Here is a 15,689-nt window from a genome sequence, read left to right on the forward strand (position 1 = left end):
AGTCTTTGCTTTGTACGCTACAAACTGTAAACTTAAATGTAGCCACTTCCCGTTAAATGCCACTCTTTTTGGTTGAAATTTAAATTTTCAGATAATTCAATAATTAAAATGTTTTAGATGTTTGATAAATATGTATTCATCGCCACGTGACAGCTGTTGAGTTGCGACTTACAAAAACGAGACTACTTGAACGAATGAAAAGATCTCACACAGAAGAAAACGTGAAACAGTGAGACTAAAAATGCATCAACAGTTACGGACAGACAACTTGTAAGTACGGACGACCAAATAAACGGAAAGGACAGAATATAAAATCTAACGCTAACAAAAACGAACATGGTTTTATCAATACATCTGACTGAAGGACGAGCAGACGGACGGAAGAAATGATGCATGCCTACCCATCTTAATGGCGAGAGCATCATAATGGGTTTGTGTTCGTAAGGATTTTAGTTTTAGTTCAGCTTGGTCATCTTATTTTTGATGTCCAAAGAAGATTTGTTGAACCGCATACAATGATTATTTTAATGGCATTTACATGGGTTATAAATGCCACCTGAAAAACTAAGACTTGTGAAGCACGACTACATATCACTTTAACAAAACCTAAATGAAAGATGTAAACAATGGGAAAGGTTCAGAGCAGACCAAAAATGTGACAGGTTTTAAAAATAAAACCATTCAAGAAAAAGGCAGCATGCGAGATCTGTCCACTTCCTTTACGTTCGTATTAAATATATCTTAATAAATGAGAATACAAAATGAGATAAGTTGAGATCCAAGAAAAAATGTTTATCTATAGTTCCTGGTTATAGACAAGCGGATGGATTCACCTACAGCTTACTACCGAGTACCCATTGTCCTATATGTATCTACCACAGCACTGCTTACTTATACATCATACTTACGAGGAATATGTTTTTAAAAGAGAGGTTGACTGAGTCGCTGTAATTTGGAATATAATGACAATATCGTACCATAGCTCTTAAACTTGACATGGCTTGGCACTGAACATTGTCTGTTATATTCGTCTCTCCGTGACCTAGGCGTCAGGGGTTCGAATCATTCAATAGACGTGAAAGGATACGCGGTCAGCGGCCTGTTCTCCAATGCCACAAATCATTGGAAACAAATATGAAATTTAACTTTCTACTGCCTTAATTTCAAAACAAACTTTTTACACACATCAAAAAAAATCCCCTAGAAAAATTCACTTATGAAAGTAACTTTTAAAATGTCTGTCCACACAGTCAATGTATCTCAGATTGGAAAGATTTCATATGGTATTGAAATTCACTTTAATTGAAACCCAATATTGCCCCCCATTTTTTGTTTTTTTTTTAGACACGTACAATATATAAATGAAAATAGCGTTTAAAGGGAAATAACTCCAGAATAACAGCAGTAAACGTGACTTTGGAAAAGGATTTCAAAGTACAGTATTTTTTCCACACAGAAAAGAACACTGACCACCAGAAAAGATTACTTGATTAAGAAATACTATCAAGTTTATATTTCAAACAACTTATTTTTAGAAAGAGGAAATTATGTTTTCTTTTAAGTAAAAGCATGAGTGTATGAAATGAAAAATGCTTCATAAATATCTTCATCGATATCCCACCAGCGTATGGGACCATTTCTTCAGACACACAACATCGCTATGTAGCATTCTTTTTGAGATTTACAAATATAACAGGAAATTAAGTGTAGAATCCACATATCTGAATCACTCAAACATGCTGGGACAATAAAAAAAAATTAATTCCCAGAAATAGGGCAATTCTTCCAGACTTTGTTAAACTTAATCATAAAATAGTTGTCAAATTGAGCATCTGCTACAAGTATTCTATATAACATTTTTTGTTGCATTTATCAAACTTTTCCCAGATTCAGAGGACACAAATCTTGATCAGAATTATCAGCAACCATAACCTGTATTTTTCACGGATCCCTTTCCTAACATCACTAATGGGTTTAAAACATCTGTAATGCTAAATGTTTGTCAGATTTGGTTTCTTCAATTCTGAACTGGACACAGCTGGAGAAAGGATGGGGTCCCTTTCATCTTCATAGGACAGGGGATAGATATTCGAAATAACCAAAAGTCTTTCATTTGAAATACAGTACAATGCAGTGTAAAGGAAGTTATGATCTAATTTGTAAATGACTAATTACCAGTAACTGACAGATACAAACTTTAGATGTAAAATTTTAGTCCTTGAGAGATTGATTTACATGTCAGTCTTGTAAGATTACTGTAGATAATTTTTCTTAATTTAAGTTTAGTATGTTGTTTTCTGTGATGAAGATAAATATATCCCACAAAGTCCTGAATGTTTGGTACATTTAATAAACAAATCACAAGCATTACATCACTGAGTATTTTATTAACAAAATCACAGCAGGTTACAATTAAAAACAAATTTCATTTTCTGTTCTTTTGTCTATCTGCATCTGACAACTCTGTCAACTTGTTACCACAGTATGTGTCTACAGTGTGTCCACTTGTTACCACAGTATGTGTCTACAGTGTGTCCACTTGTTACCACAGTATGTCGACAGTGTGTCCATTCTTGACCACAGTATGTGTCGACAGTGTGTCCACTTGTTACCACAGCATGTGTCTACAGTGTGTCCACTTGTTACCACAGTATGTGTCTACAGTGTGTCCACTTGTTACCGCAGTATGTGTCAACAGTGTATCCACTTTTTGCCACAGTATGTGTCTACAGTGTGTCCACTTGTTACCATAGTATATGCCTACAGTTTGTCCACTTGTTACCACAGTATGTGTCTACATAGTATCCACTTGTTACCACAGTATGTGTCTACAGTGTGTCCACTTGTTACCACAGTATGTCTCTACAGTGTGTCCACTTGTTACCACAGTGTGTGTCTACAGTGTGTCCACTTGTTCCACAGTGTGTGTCTACAGTGTGTCCACTTGTTACCACAGTATGTGTCTACATTGTGTCCACTTGTTACCACAGTATGTCTCTACAGTGTGTCCACTTGTTACCACAGTGTGTGTCTACAGTGTGTCCACTTGTTACCACAGTATGTGTCTACAGTGTGTCCACTTGTTACCACAGTATGTGTCGACAGTGTGTCCATTCTTGACCACTGTCCATTTAAGACCAAGGTATTATTTGTGATACCAATGGACTTGACTACACTGCATGTCTAATTCTGACCATAGCTTATCCACTCTTTAACAAATATCTGGGACCATTCCTGGTGAAGGTGTGTTTGTTGACATATGTCTGCATGTCAGCTCTTCACAGCCTCTGCAAGCTGTACAATATTTCTGGCTTGTAAAACAAGAGGCATATCTATCATGGCTCCACGGAATGTAAACGCACCCTGTAACAGAAATGTATTATTCACCAAATTGACTGTTCATAGAGATATGAATGATCCCTGTCACATATACTGTATAGTGGGATATTTCACCTCAGGTTAATTTCACCCTTGTATGAGTATACACAAATTTGCCTCATTATCATCATTATGTAAGTGTAACAAATTTCTGCCCCCCATCTTACATCGTCCCGCACAGTTCATGGATGAAAAGGGCAAAAATTAAACAGGTTGAAAAATTTCTCTGTGTACAGTACAAAGACATATCAAATTTCAATATGGCCATCTTATAGTAGATCTCAACTTATCACAAAACTACCCTGGTATCAGAGTAGTTGCATCCTTTACAAATTTTTCTTATGATACAGGTGTAACATGACCTGTCAATGCTATGATTAGTTTAAAGTTCCCAGTATCATCATGACGTCATTGCTTCATGGTGCCTTATTCATTGTGACATCACCAAAGAAACAGATATATAGTGAAATAATCAGCATTTTCTATTTTGATCAGTCTAATAAATAAAGTCCTGTATTTTGGATTGTTTGGAATAATTATGAGATAAACAGAATCTTGCACTTGTTCCATTTCATTTAAAATTGATGAAATTGATTACACTGATTATGGAAAATCAGCTAAGATTCTCTGATGAAGTTTTGTAGTTCAACAGGTACAAATTCACGCTAACATATCATTTAATATAAGGTCTGGTCATGAATTAAAAAAAATCAGATACTGAAACTATATGACATCACGTTTTAAACAAGAAATCCAAGAGAGATCTGAGTGCCCACCATTGAATAATTTTATTGATTCTTAGCAAGACTTCATGTTTCTCTGCTTTTCCTTTCTTTCCCCTTTTCCTCAAAGTCATTTTATAATGAAGGAATCCTATGTAAGACCTCTAACAAAGATCTAACAAAACCTTTCTGAGCAATAGCAACAACAAACCAGTATGGTCTCTGGTCAACCATTTTGTTTTCTTGAGGAAACACAAAATTTAATGGACTCAATTTGAGATCCAGGGGAACCAACACATCAGGAAATTAAGAATTAAGAAATATTCTTCAAGTACTTCTCAAGAAATAATGATGACAACTTTCAACTGTCAAAATAAAGATGGCTACCTGTGCACCATTTTGTTTTACAGATCAGTAGAAAAATCAATTAAACTATCTGTCTACCATTTTGTCACTGGTAAGACTCAAAATTGAATTAAAACAACTAGGGACCATGAGGAATCAACATATCAGGTATAAGTATTTTTCAAGAAATAGTGATAATAATTTGATTTATCAACAGTCAACAAACCACAGGCTAGGGACAAAGAGCAAATTGAAAGGACCACCATTTGAAGATGGTAGGCTAAAAATATAGTACCTTGCCGGAGTGTGTGTGTTGTGAGAAGGCCTGTATAAGTTCCGTAGCCCACTCAACACGATCAGGACTCGGTGAGAACGCCTTCTGGACCACAGGTATCTGACCTGGGTGTATCACCTGTTTTCCAGTAAACCCCATATTGGCTCCATCTATTGACTGTTTCTCCAGGCCCTCAAGGTCTGCAAGATAAAGTTACTTAAAATTTTAATGTTGAAAATATATGCAACACTGACTGAGTTTTCCTATTCTCACCATGGATTTTTTACTGACATATCACATAGAATTGCTCTAGCAAACACAGCCCAAATCAACATGTTTTACTGTGACTTATCAACAGGTAAAGTATGCACTCAACCAGAAAACTGCATCAAAGGTGTATACTTACCAACATTAAGGTTTGAACTTGTCAACAACTTAACTGCAATTCAACACTTGTTGACTCCTTGGTTTTTAAGTGTCATAACATCCAATATTTTCATTATAAAATTTTGACATTGACATTTTCAATAAATTTTTGCCCGAGAACAATTTTTGACCTAATGGTAAAATTTAATTTGACAGCATAACAATATCTTAAACATTGACCTGATAGCATGAAGTTTTGAAAAAAGGTAATTACTTTTTTCTCAGGACTTTCAACATACTGTATGACTTTGATGTTTAGCTGTAAATATTAAACACTGTTAGTATCATATTTATTTGAAAATAAACCCATCCATATATCTTTTTATGATACTGTTCAGCAGAATCACCTACAAATGATATTCTATTGGTCTGTAATAAACCCATCCATACCTATTTCTGGAAGAACTACAAACCAATGATATTCCACGGTTCTGTAATAGACCCATCCTTTGATTCTGAGTCAGGAGGAATGTCCCCACCCCCATGGTTTATTCGAGGATAAAGATGGTGACTAGAACTAAGCTTACAATGAAGCATTACTACAGTAATACCTTTATAGTTGATGTAGACTAGGTCTATAGCCTGAAGTCTGAATGCCTTGGCACATGTAACAATCTTCTGTCGGGCATATGTCAGCTCAGAGGCATCAGCTGTTCTTGTCGCACCTAACGGAAAAAACATCTTGCTTAATGACGGTAACATTTCACCTAAATAAATTATCTTCTAAACTATGAAAACATCTAGGTAGTTCAAATTTTATATGTGCAAGCAAAACAAATAAATGACACTTAAAATCCATTTGAAACTGACAGCATACAGAAACATTCAAAATTCACTTTATGAGGTTTCATTTTTGTATGAATTACTAAAATTTCCTAGATATATGAGAAAATTTCTTAAATTGAAGATGACTACTAAAACATGGTTTTTATTGGTTCTACTTCCAAGATTTCCAGTATATTCTTGAATAATCGATTAAAAACTTCAATCAGAATTACCAATGTCCGCACAAAAGTCGTCAGATCCAAAGACAACCCCAGCAAGGTCGAAGAATCCCTCGGAACTGGAAAGCTCTGTTGTGGTCCTAAAGATTTCAGTGAGGTTGATAAGACCGATTGCACTCTCTACAAAGGTTATTAACTGTATCTTGTTGTTTAATTTCCTTCCTTTAAGTGATTCTCTCAGCGTTTCTATGAACTGAAAAATCAGTGAAATATCTTATTTAATTATCAGTGTAATGAGTTTGTCTGGTCAAAGGCTGGAATGGTGAATGTAAACTCCATTAAATAAATAAATCGGTGTGACCATTAAATGTTACCCTATATAATTATTGACTCTGCAAAAATTGAGGTGGATAGGAATATCTATCAACCTTCAGTATAAAATTGTATAAAAGACAAACTCACAACAAAATAAAAAATGTCTGACAAATACAGAGATAATTAATTAATTTAAATCTCAAATTTAGATGTCATTAAAATGTTTCAATTAAGAAAAAACAAATAAATAAAAATCAAATTATAAAATCACTTGGATTTATATATTTTGAATAAAACCAAATTTTACAAAGAAGGAAGTTCTGCATGTCAATATCTCAACAAAAGAACAGTTGAAGGGAAATAACTCTGGTGATCATGAATAAACTTAGATGAACACACTCCATTGCCAACAAGGCTGAAATGGAATCAGGTAAGAAAAGACATAGCTCTGTTTCCATACGATATTGGTTATGTTTGTTACTAATGTCATGTGTACTATCTTGCTATAAACTTAAACTTTGAGTTTATTACTTGTGTAAACATGTATGGATGAAACATGCTATCACAAAAATAACTGTAACAGGAACCTTTTTCTTCTTTCAGTATCAAAACATGGTTTCCGTTATCTAAATTTTGCAAAGTTCCTTTCTCCTTCAAAAGTCACTTACAGCTAAACTTCAAAGTTAAAAAATATCTTAAGTTTTTTTTACCTGGTTTGGCATCTGCCATGTTGGCAGTGGGTAACTTCAGTTTCATCCCACTAATTTGATACAGCAATAATTTGAAGTGTTCATAGGATTTGGTTTACAACATTAACCGAGGTGAACAAATGTTATTAATACATTTTAAATGAAATAAAGATATTCTAATAGCATATCATTTGACAATAATAAATATTATAAGTGAAACAAAGTGATATATGATATGGCTGTATTTGACACTTGCATGTTTCATAGAAAGTTGATGGCACATGATGTAGGGCTAGATTTGGAAGAGGTTAGCATTACTCGGTGTACATTAACGCTCCTGTCAATATATATATGATACTATAACTGTCCGACACTGTTGTATGAATAAAACTCTTTGATACAATCTTAAAATCAACATGGCTAACTTATGGCCTACCTGGTGAATTTCCTGTGGTCTGTTGACTTTTGGAAGCATAATTGTCTGAGGCATGCTCTCTGCTCTGAATATGACCTTGAGGTCTTCCTCCATTAAACCACTGTCAACAGAATTCACTCTGACCACACATTCTGTCCGACCAAAGTCCAGTTCATCCAGTGCCTTTTTGATGGTGTTCCGAGCTTCCTCCTGTAGATCAGAACAAATCAGGATTATTCGATGTTAAATTTCATTGTTGTATTTCACATTTATCTATTTACATGTATATTTACATCAAAATGTAACACACTATCTGTAGTGGACTTAAGTAGGAAGCCAGACCAAGGAGATAAACCTTACACTCAAACATTTTCCTGGGGTTCAATTTTCATGGTGTAACAGAGGTCATTCTTCAATGCCTCTGCTAGGAATCGACCCCAGGACCCCTGACTTACTAGTCTTACTAGTCTGATGCTTAACCAATCGAGCTAAAGAGAAGTCCTCTCTAGCCAAGCAGTATATTGTGGTTAGTATTTTTACCAGGGTTACATACGTCCCCTCCAGGAAATAACTTGTTCTCAAGTTTCCAGGGGTTACAGCAATGCTTGTGGGGCATGGCTTAGTACTATTCCCTGGTCCCTACATGGGCGCCAATGTAATAGCAGTTATTATTTATTTCAATGCTTCTGCTAGGAATTGAACCTGGGAACTAATATTAGCTGCAATATACAACTCGGCTAGAGAGAACTTCTCCTTTACTCGATTGGTTGAGCGTCGGACTAGTAAGCTAGGGGTTCTGGGTTCAATTTCTAGTGGAGGCATTGAAAATAAATAATGACCTCTGTTACAATGGTTTTTCAAACAAATCCTGATTTTGAGAAAACTTGATTTGTTGAAAATTATAGCTCAATAAATGTGTTGATACTTAAGAGTTTGTACAGATATGAATTTGTTGATTAAAAGTGCCAACAAATCAACAGAAATAAACCCATACTGAAAATTAATATTACAATAAGTTGATATTTCTAATGAAACTGCAAAAGTTAGCACTCTCTTTTTACCATAATCAGACAACATATAAGATTATTTTATCAGATTTCCAAATAGTTTACAACAGCCTAAGTCTTCTATTTCCGTGACAAAAAGATGACAACACAACTAGGTTACTTTCTAGAATTTCATTTTGTCTTGTTTCACAATTCATTTATTGGCCCATTACTGAATTTTTTTTTCACTATTTCAAACCTTTCTGTTCGCAGCCACACCATCCTCACAATCCATTACAGCACAATCCACATCAAGACCTGTAATCTTCTGAAGCTTTCTTTCATCACTTCCAGGAACATACAGCACAGCTCTTCGTGGTGTGTATACATTATTGCTTAGTGTCTCTGCTGCACAACTGGAGAGTTGTCTCCCCTCACCCATTGTGTGTAATTGCTTGTGCCTGCCATAGTTCTGCATTTGGGTGGGAGATAAACCAGGGATGCGACGTTTTGGTAGATGTTTCGTTAAGGTCAGCATCCATTTTAAATTTAATGAAGCCTGCATTATTTGTCTGCTACACAGAGAGTTTAACACCCTGTAAATTTAGAATAAACATAGCTGTTATTGAAAACCATTCAAATGTGAATGAAGACCAACAAGATTTAGGATAGTTACACCATTGGTTATAAGCACTTGGGAATATCATAGCATTAAGAAGACAAGGAATTTTGTATGGAACAGACTAGGGATGATATATTGATCAATGAAACCATGAATGTTGTAGGGGTGGACAAAACTAGTGATGTCACAGAGGTAAACAAGTCTAAGGGTCTCATAAGTGTTAACAAGACTTGCAATGTCATTGGGGTCAACAAGACAAGGGGTGTCATAAAGGTCAACAAGACTAGGGATGTCACAGAGGTCAACAAGACAAGGGATATCGTAGGGGTCAACAAGACTAGGGGTGTCACAGAGGTCAACAAGACAAAGGATATCGTAGGGGTCAACAAGACTAGGGGTGTCATATAGGTCAACAAGACGAGGGGTGTCATAGGGTCAAAAAGACTAGTGATGTCATAGGGGTCAACAAGACTAGGGGTGTCATAGGGACAACAAGACTAGGAGTATCATAGAGGTCAACAAGACAAGGATTATCGTAGGGGTCAACAAGACTAGGGGTGTCATAGAGGTCAATAAGACAAGGGGTGTCACAGAGGTCAACAAGACTAGGAGTGTCATAGGGGTCAACAAGACAAGGATTATCGTAGGGGTCAACAAGACTAGGAGTGTCATAGAGGTCGACAAGACAAGGATTATCGTAGGAGTCAACAAGACTAGGGGTGTCATTGGGGTCAACAAGACTAGGGGTGTCATAGGGTCAACAAGACAAGGAATATTGTAGGGGTCAACAAGACTAGGGGTGTCACAGGGGTCAACAAGACTAGGGGTGTCACAGGGGTCAACAAGACTATGGGTGTCATAGGAGTCAACAAGACTAGGGGTGTCATAGGGTCAATAAGACTATGGGTGTCATAGGAGTCAACAAGACTATGGGTATCATAGCAGTCGGCAAGACAAGGGGTGTCACAGAGGTCAACAAGTCTAGGGGTGTCATAGGGGTCTACAAGACTAGGGGTGTCATTGGGGTCAACAAGACTAGGGGTGTCACAGGGGTCAACAAGACTATGGGTGTCATAGGGTCAACAAGACTATGGGTATCATAGCAGTTGACAAGACAAGGGGTATCACAGAGGTCAACAAGTCTAGGGGTGTCATAGGGGTCAACAAGACTAGGGGTGTCATAGGAGTCAACAAGACTAGGGGTGTCATAGGGTCAATAAGACTATGGGTGTCATAGGAGTCAACAAAACTATGGGTGTCATAGGAGTCAAGAAGACTATGGGTATCATAGCAGTCGTCAACAAGACTAGGGGTATCATAGGGTCAATAAGACTATGGGTGTCATAGGAGTCAACAAAACTATGGGTGTCATAGGAGTCAACAAGACTATGGGTATCATAGCAGTCGGCAAGACAAGGGGTGTCACAGAGGTCAACAAGTCTAGGGGTGTCATAGGGGTCAACAAGACTAGGGGTGTCATTGGGGTCAACAAGACTAGGGGTGTCACAGGGGTCAACAAGACTATGGGTGTCATAGGGTCAACAAGACTATGGGTATCATAGCAGTTGACAAGACAAGGGGTATCACAGAGGTCAACAAGTCTAGGGGTGTCATAGGGGTCAACAAGACTAGGGGTGTATTAGGGGTCAACAAGAGTAGGGGTGTCATAGAGGTCACTAGGGGAGTCATAGTGGTCAACAAGACTAGGGGTGTCATAGAGGTCACTAGGGGTGTCATAGGGGTCAACAAGACTAGGGGTGTCACAGGGGTCAACAAGATTATGGGTGTCATAGGAGTCAACAAGACAAGGATTAGCATAGGGGTCAACAAGACTAGGGGTGTCATAGGAGTCAACAAGACTAGTGATGTCATAGGGGTCAACACGACTAGGGGTGTCATAGGGTTCAACAAGACTAGGGGTGTCATAGGGGTCAACGAAACTAGTGATGTCATATGGGTCAACAAGACTAGCAATGTCATAGGGGTCAACAAGACTAGTGGTATCAACAGGACTAGAAAAGTTTTTGAGACAAAAATACTAAGAATGCCACAAAATCAATCATAAGGGTGAACAAAATGTTGTGGAATGTCGGGACTTAAGAATATCACTGTTTCTGCTGTAGGAGTTAAGAGTGCAGGTCACCTTAAGCACAGGAGGTCAAGTGTCAAGCTAGAGACTGAGGGATCACTAGTTCAAACACTAGTGAGGACTGACTGTTTTTCACATGATACCTCCTATTACATACCTGATGCATTGCCAGTTCTAAAGGTAGTAGCTATAGGAGATGTAAGATGCTTTCTTGGATATATCAAACCATGGTTGATGTTGGGCATCAAAGACTTTCTGAAGGAAGAAGCATAATGTAGAAGGTTAATTTCCCTTTGTAAAGCAGTAAATTTAAAATGTCCTGCAAGTAACACCTCATGTGTGAACAAGATGTTTCTCTCTGCTCGCTATTACACCGGGACAAAAGCTGTTTGACACTTTATTGGGACCTTTTTATTTTTACCTTTATTTTTCGTTCTCATTTTGTAATGTTTATTAATAAAATAAAATTGTGTGTCATTTGTTGATTGCTAACACAATCTATCATTTTGGTTAAAAAAGAAGAATCTATAAATTTTCATTGACCTCCTTAACAACTTATAGTGGTGTAGCTTTTTTGGCAAATAAATAAAAAAAAAATGCTGTGACCCAGGAGTACGAGCTCATGGGCGAGCGATCTTGTTTACATTGCGGGCTATTTGAATGTCCCTGTGTCCTCTGTAATACATACAGACTGTATACCGAAGACAGCGACAGAAACTGGTACATACATTTAAAAGCAATTATGTATGACGTACGCTTGCATCGGAAATATGTCACTTGATATGTTGCTTACCACTCACTTTTCTGGGAACTAGCAGCACAAACACCTTTTTCAACCCGACAATACTTCTAATATTGAAAGTTCAACCATATTAGCACGAGCTGTCTATGTTGTGATAGATGGCGCTTGTTTTCCGGAAGTTAATTTCTATGTTTGATCACGTGACGATGTATTTTTAATCACCGAGACCTAGAGAGGAGATGATGGTTTCTTCTTGTCAAAAAATGAATGAATTTAGACAAGTGCGATATATTGAGGTAAGTGCACAATACCCGCAAAGTAGACTTCTTATTAAAAGTGCTAATGTCATAAATATTTCCTGTTTTGATCGCCATCTGGGTCCATATTTTGCTGTGACAGATGCTGGAATCGGCTTCAATCGGCATCGATGTTTCGTCTGCAGGTGTATCTGTTGCCGGTATAGTTAACATTTATCATTTCTGTTTCTGCTTTTGTCATTGTATCGTTTTCAGTTATTTGACGATGTCTATTACTGTATGTGATAAATGGTGACATTTCCATTAATATGGAGCGGTGAATCATCTCCCTTAAAAAAAGTGGAAATTATGCCATTTCATTCACGTTGCAGAAATACTACTCCGTGTTATGAACGTTGGCAGTATATAATGCATTATTAACCAATTCTGTTGATCTTGGAAATGAAATCCAAATTCTGTAACATTGATCATATTTCACGTTGAAGTACAGTGTGTTATGTACAAGATTTTGTATAATGATCATTATCACCTACAGGGGTTAATTTAGAATATGGGGAATAATACCCATTGTAATCGTGGAAAGAAGGATTTTTTTTACTATTTTGAGAAGTGGAGAAATCTCGGACAGTCCTTTTGGTCAGAATTCAAAGGAGGGGTAGTGTAAATATACATGACATACATATGAAGATTATGTGAATAAAATATGACCATTTTGAGGTGAAATTGATATTTCTTTTTCATGATGGAATGATTTGAAAAGATGGGACGTTATGTGTACAAATTAGCACTGTTTGGTGGACTTTTTATTTCTATTTTAGGGAAATTTCGTGATGTTTTGAATATATTCTCTTGATTTGGATTTTGCTTATACTCTGAGGGGAAAACATGTACCACTTGGGGATTACTACCCTTTGCCAGCAGTGAAACTTGTTGAGATTAACCCTTGACCTTTATTACTCAATTTTGTCATCTGGTTGGTTTAAATGTTACGTAATACACACAGATTTAATTACTTCTTCATGACATTTCAACAAAGAAAGTGAAACAAGTTTAGATGTACATGAATTACTAGAAATACTATAGGAAGTTTTATAGTTAGGGATATGTTCTCTGAAGACCATCCCATAGACCATGATATCTTGATAAATCAGAGATCTCAGATATCCTGAGAGCTACTGATAAGCAAGTGCCAATAGCGTAATTATAAGGCAGTATTAAATTTATGCTTGGCAAGAGAATATAAATTGACAATTAGACTGCAAGCCTACATGGACAAATACAAAATGGTATTGAATGAAAAAAAAAAAAAAAAAACCCTTAAGTAAGGGTTAAAAAGTAGTTCATTTAAGTAGAGTATGTTTAATTCACATTGGCATTGTGCTAGATTTATTGACGATTGTAGTAGGCTAACACTTGCATCATTGACTCATGCTTGTGGGTGAGTAATACATTTGCAGTCTGATAAAAATAGTTTGGTTGTTTGGGTTCCACAGATATCAACTAAAATTGAAAATATTCTGTAAAAATAATATTGTTTCTTAACAACTATTGATCTCATAAAGTTGTTTTTTTGTTACACACTAACTTTTACTTTTCATGCATCTGATGTTTCAATCTCATACCAGTGACCACTGTAACCTTTCAGACAATTTCATATAGGTAACCTCATATCTAATGCAGGTGATCTCATGTCTCATACAGGTGATTTTACAGGTGATTTTATGTATCATACAGGTGATTTTACAGGTGATTTTATGTATCACACAGGTGATTTCACATCTTATACAGGTGATCTCATGTCTCATACAGGTGATCTCATGTCTCATACAGGTGATTTTACAGGTGATTTTATGTATCATACAGGTGATTTTACAGGTGATTTTATGTATCATACAGGTGATTTCACATCTTATACAGGTGATTTTATGTATCATACAGGTGATCTCATGTCTCATACAGGTGATTTTACAGGTGATTTTATGTATCATCCAGGTGATTTCACATCTTATACAGGTGATTTTATGTATCATACAGGTGATCTCATGTCTCATACAGGTGATTTTACAGGTGATTTTATGTATCATACAGGTGATTTCACATCTTATACAGGTGATTTTATGTATCATACAGGTGATGTTATGTATCATACGGGTGATTTTACAGGTGGTTTTTTATGTATCATACAGGTGATTTCACATCTTATACAGGTGATTTTATGTATCATACAGGTGATGTTATGTATCATACGGGTGATTTTACGGGTGATTTTATGTATCATCCAGGTGATTTCACATCTTATACAGGTGATTTTATGTATCATCCAGGTGATTTCACATCTTATACAGGTGATTTTATGTATCATACAGGTGATTTCACATCTTATACAGGTGATTTTATGTATCATACAGGTGATGTTATGTATCATACGGGTGATTTTATGTATCATACAGGTGATTTCACATCTCATACAGGTGATTTTATGTATCATACAGGTTAAGACTGACATCATTATCACAATGTCACAAATGACACCAATGCACAGAGGTTACCTGACATCCCATGTCTGACCTCATTTTCATTGCTACTTTATCCTATCTTTTACAGCTGACCTCATGTCTCATACAGGTGACCTCATGTCTCATACAGGTAAACTCATGTCTCATACAGGTGACATCATGTCTCATACAGGTAAACTCATGTCTCATACAGGTGACCTCAGGTCTCATACAGGTAAACTCATGTCTCATACAGGTGACATCAGGTCTCATACAGATGACTGCATGTCTTATACCAGTTACACCATTTTGTATACCTCATATCTCCTACAGGTGACCTCATGTCTCATACAGGTTATTTCATACAAGTGAGCTCATTTAACATACAGGTGACCTCACACCTCATACAGATGACATCATATAGGAGAATTAACTCTTTGTATTAAACAATTTTCTCATTTTTTCAGTAGGAGGATGTTCACCTCAGCACAGTTACATCCTGGTCAGTGAGAATTGACCATTGGTCAATGAGAAGTGACCTTGACTCTGTGAGTCAACACATGCAGACACTGTAGTCATCATGTTGAAGGATATTATCATCCAGAAACTACAGCAGTACATTGGGCAGTATGTGGAGAATATTGACCCGGAGAAACTCAACTATAGCATTTTAAAGGGTAAGGGAATTTTGTTCTTGAGTTAAGGCTGTATGCTGCCTATTTTCATAGATCAAAAGTGTACAGCCATAAAGACGCCATTACATTTACTCTATTTATCTTAAAATAAGTCCAAGACTAGTAATAAGCCCACCTACGCATATTATTGTTCATAAACATTACTACTTATTTATAATTTTTATTGTCCTCTAATAAGCCCACCCCTGACCTTGACTTGGATTTATTGTGTTTGTACCCCAGTAATTTTTGTTCATGTAGAATTTTTTTTCTGTTGATTCCATGAGCACCATTAACAAAATTTTGATATAATGGG

The 15,689-nt window shown here is 36.5% G+C and overlaps 1 protein-coding gene across 4 annotated transcripts; it reads right to left on the minus strand.

The window, feature by feature from the left end:
* Positions 1–3,171: 3,171 nt before the first annotated feature.
* LOC132552050 (citramalyl-CoA lyase, mitochondrial-like) lies at positions 3,172–12,087 on the minus strand. Of its 4 annotated transcripts, none has more exons than XM_060216201.1 (8): positions 12,006–12,087; positions 11,363–11,460; positions 8,754–9,090; positions 7,530–7,718; positions 6,144–6,342; positions 5,697–5,810; positions 4,741–4,919; positions 3,172–3,363 (listed from the first exon to the last, which is right to left on the minus strand). In XM_060216201.1, exons 3-8 carry the CDS (start codon positions 9,057–9,059, stop codon positions 3,271–3,273), a joined length of 1,080 nt encoding a protein of 359 aa, XP_060072184.1. In that variant the 5' UTR covers positions 9,060–9,090; positions 11,363–11,460; positions 12,006–12,087; the 3' UTR covers positions 3,172–3,270. The 4 variants fall into 4 exon arrangements, with proteins under 4 accessions (XP_060072184.1, XP_060072192.1, XP_060072176.1 ...); XM_060216209.1 differs by having other exon boundaries at positions 11,999–12,068; XM_060216193.1 differs by lacking the exon at positions 11,363–11,460 and having other exon boundaries at positions 11,999–12,073.
* Between the last annotated feature and the right edge of the window lie 3,602 nt (positions 12,088–15,689).

The sequence above is a fragment of the Ylistrum balloti genome, unplaced genomic scaffold, assembly GCF_031769215.1.
Source record: "Ylistrum balloti isolate Yb309-2 unplaced genomic scaffold, AGI_CSIRO_Ybal_v1 Utg369630, whole genome shotgun sequence".
In the NCBI taxonomy this organism is placed as follows: Eukaryota; Metazoa; Mollusca; class Bivalvia; order Pectinida; family Pectinidae; genus Ylistrum; species Ylistrum balloti.

Coding starts and splice junctions, on each gene's coding strand:
- LOC132552050 (XM_060216201.1), bottom strand. CDS start 9,059: ATGCAGGCTTCATTAAATTTAAAATGGATGCTGACCTTAACGAAACAT. Junction 7,719..8,753: donor GTGTGGCTGCGAACAGAAAG/GTTTGAAATAGT, acceptor TCTGATCTACAG/GAGGAAGCTCGGAACACCAT. Junction 6,343..7,529: donor GACCACAGGAAATTCACCAG/GTAGGCCATAAG, acceptor CTGATTTTTCAG/TTCATAGAAACGCTGAGAGA.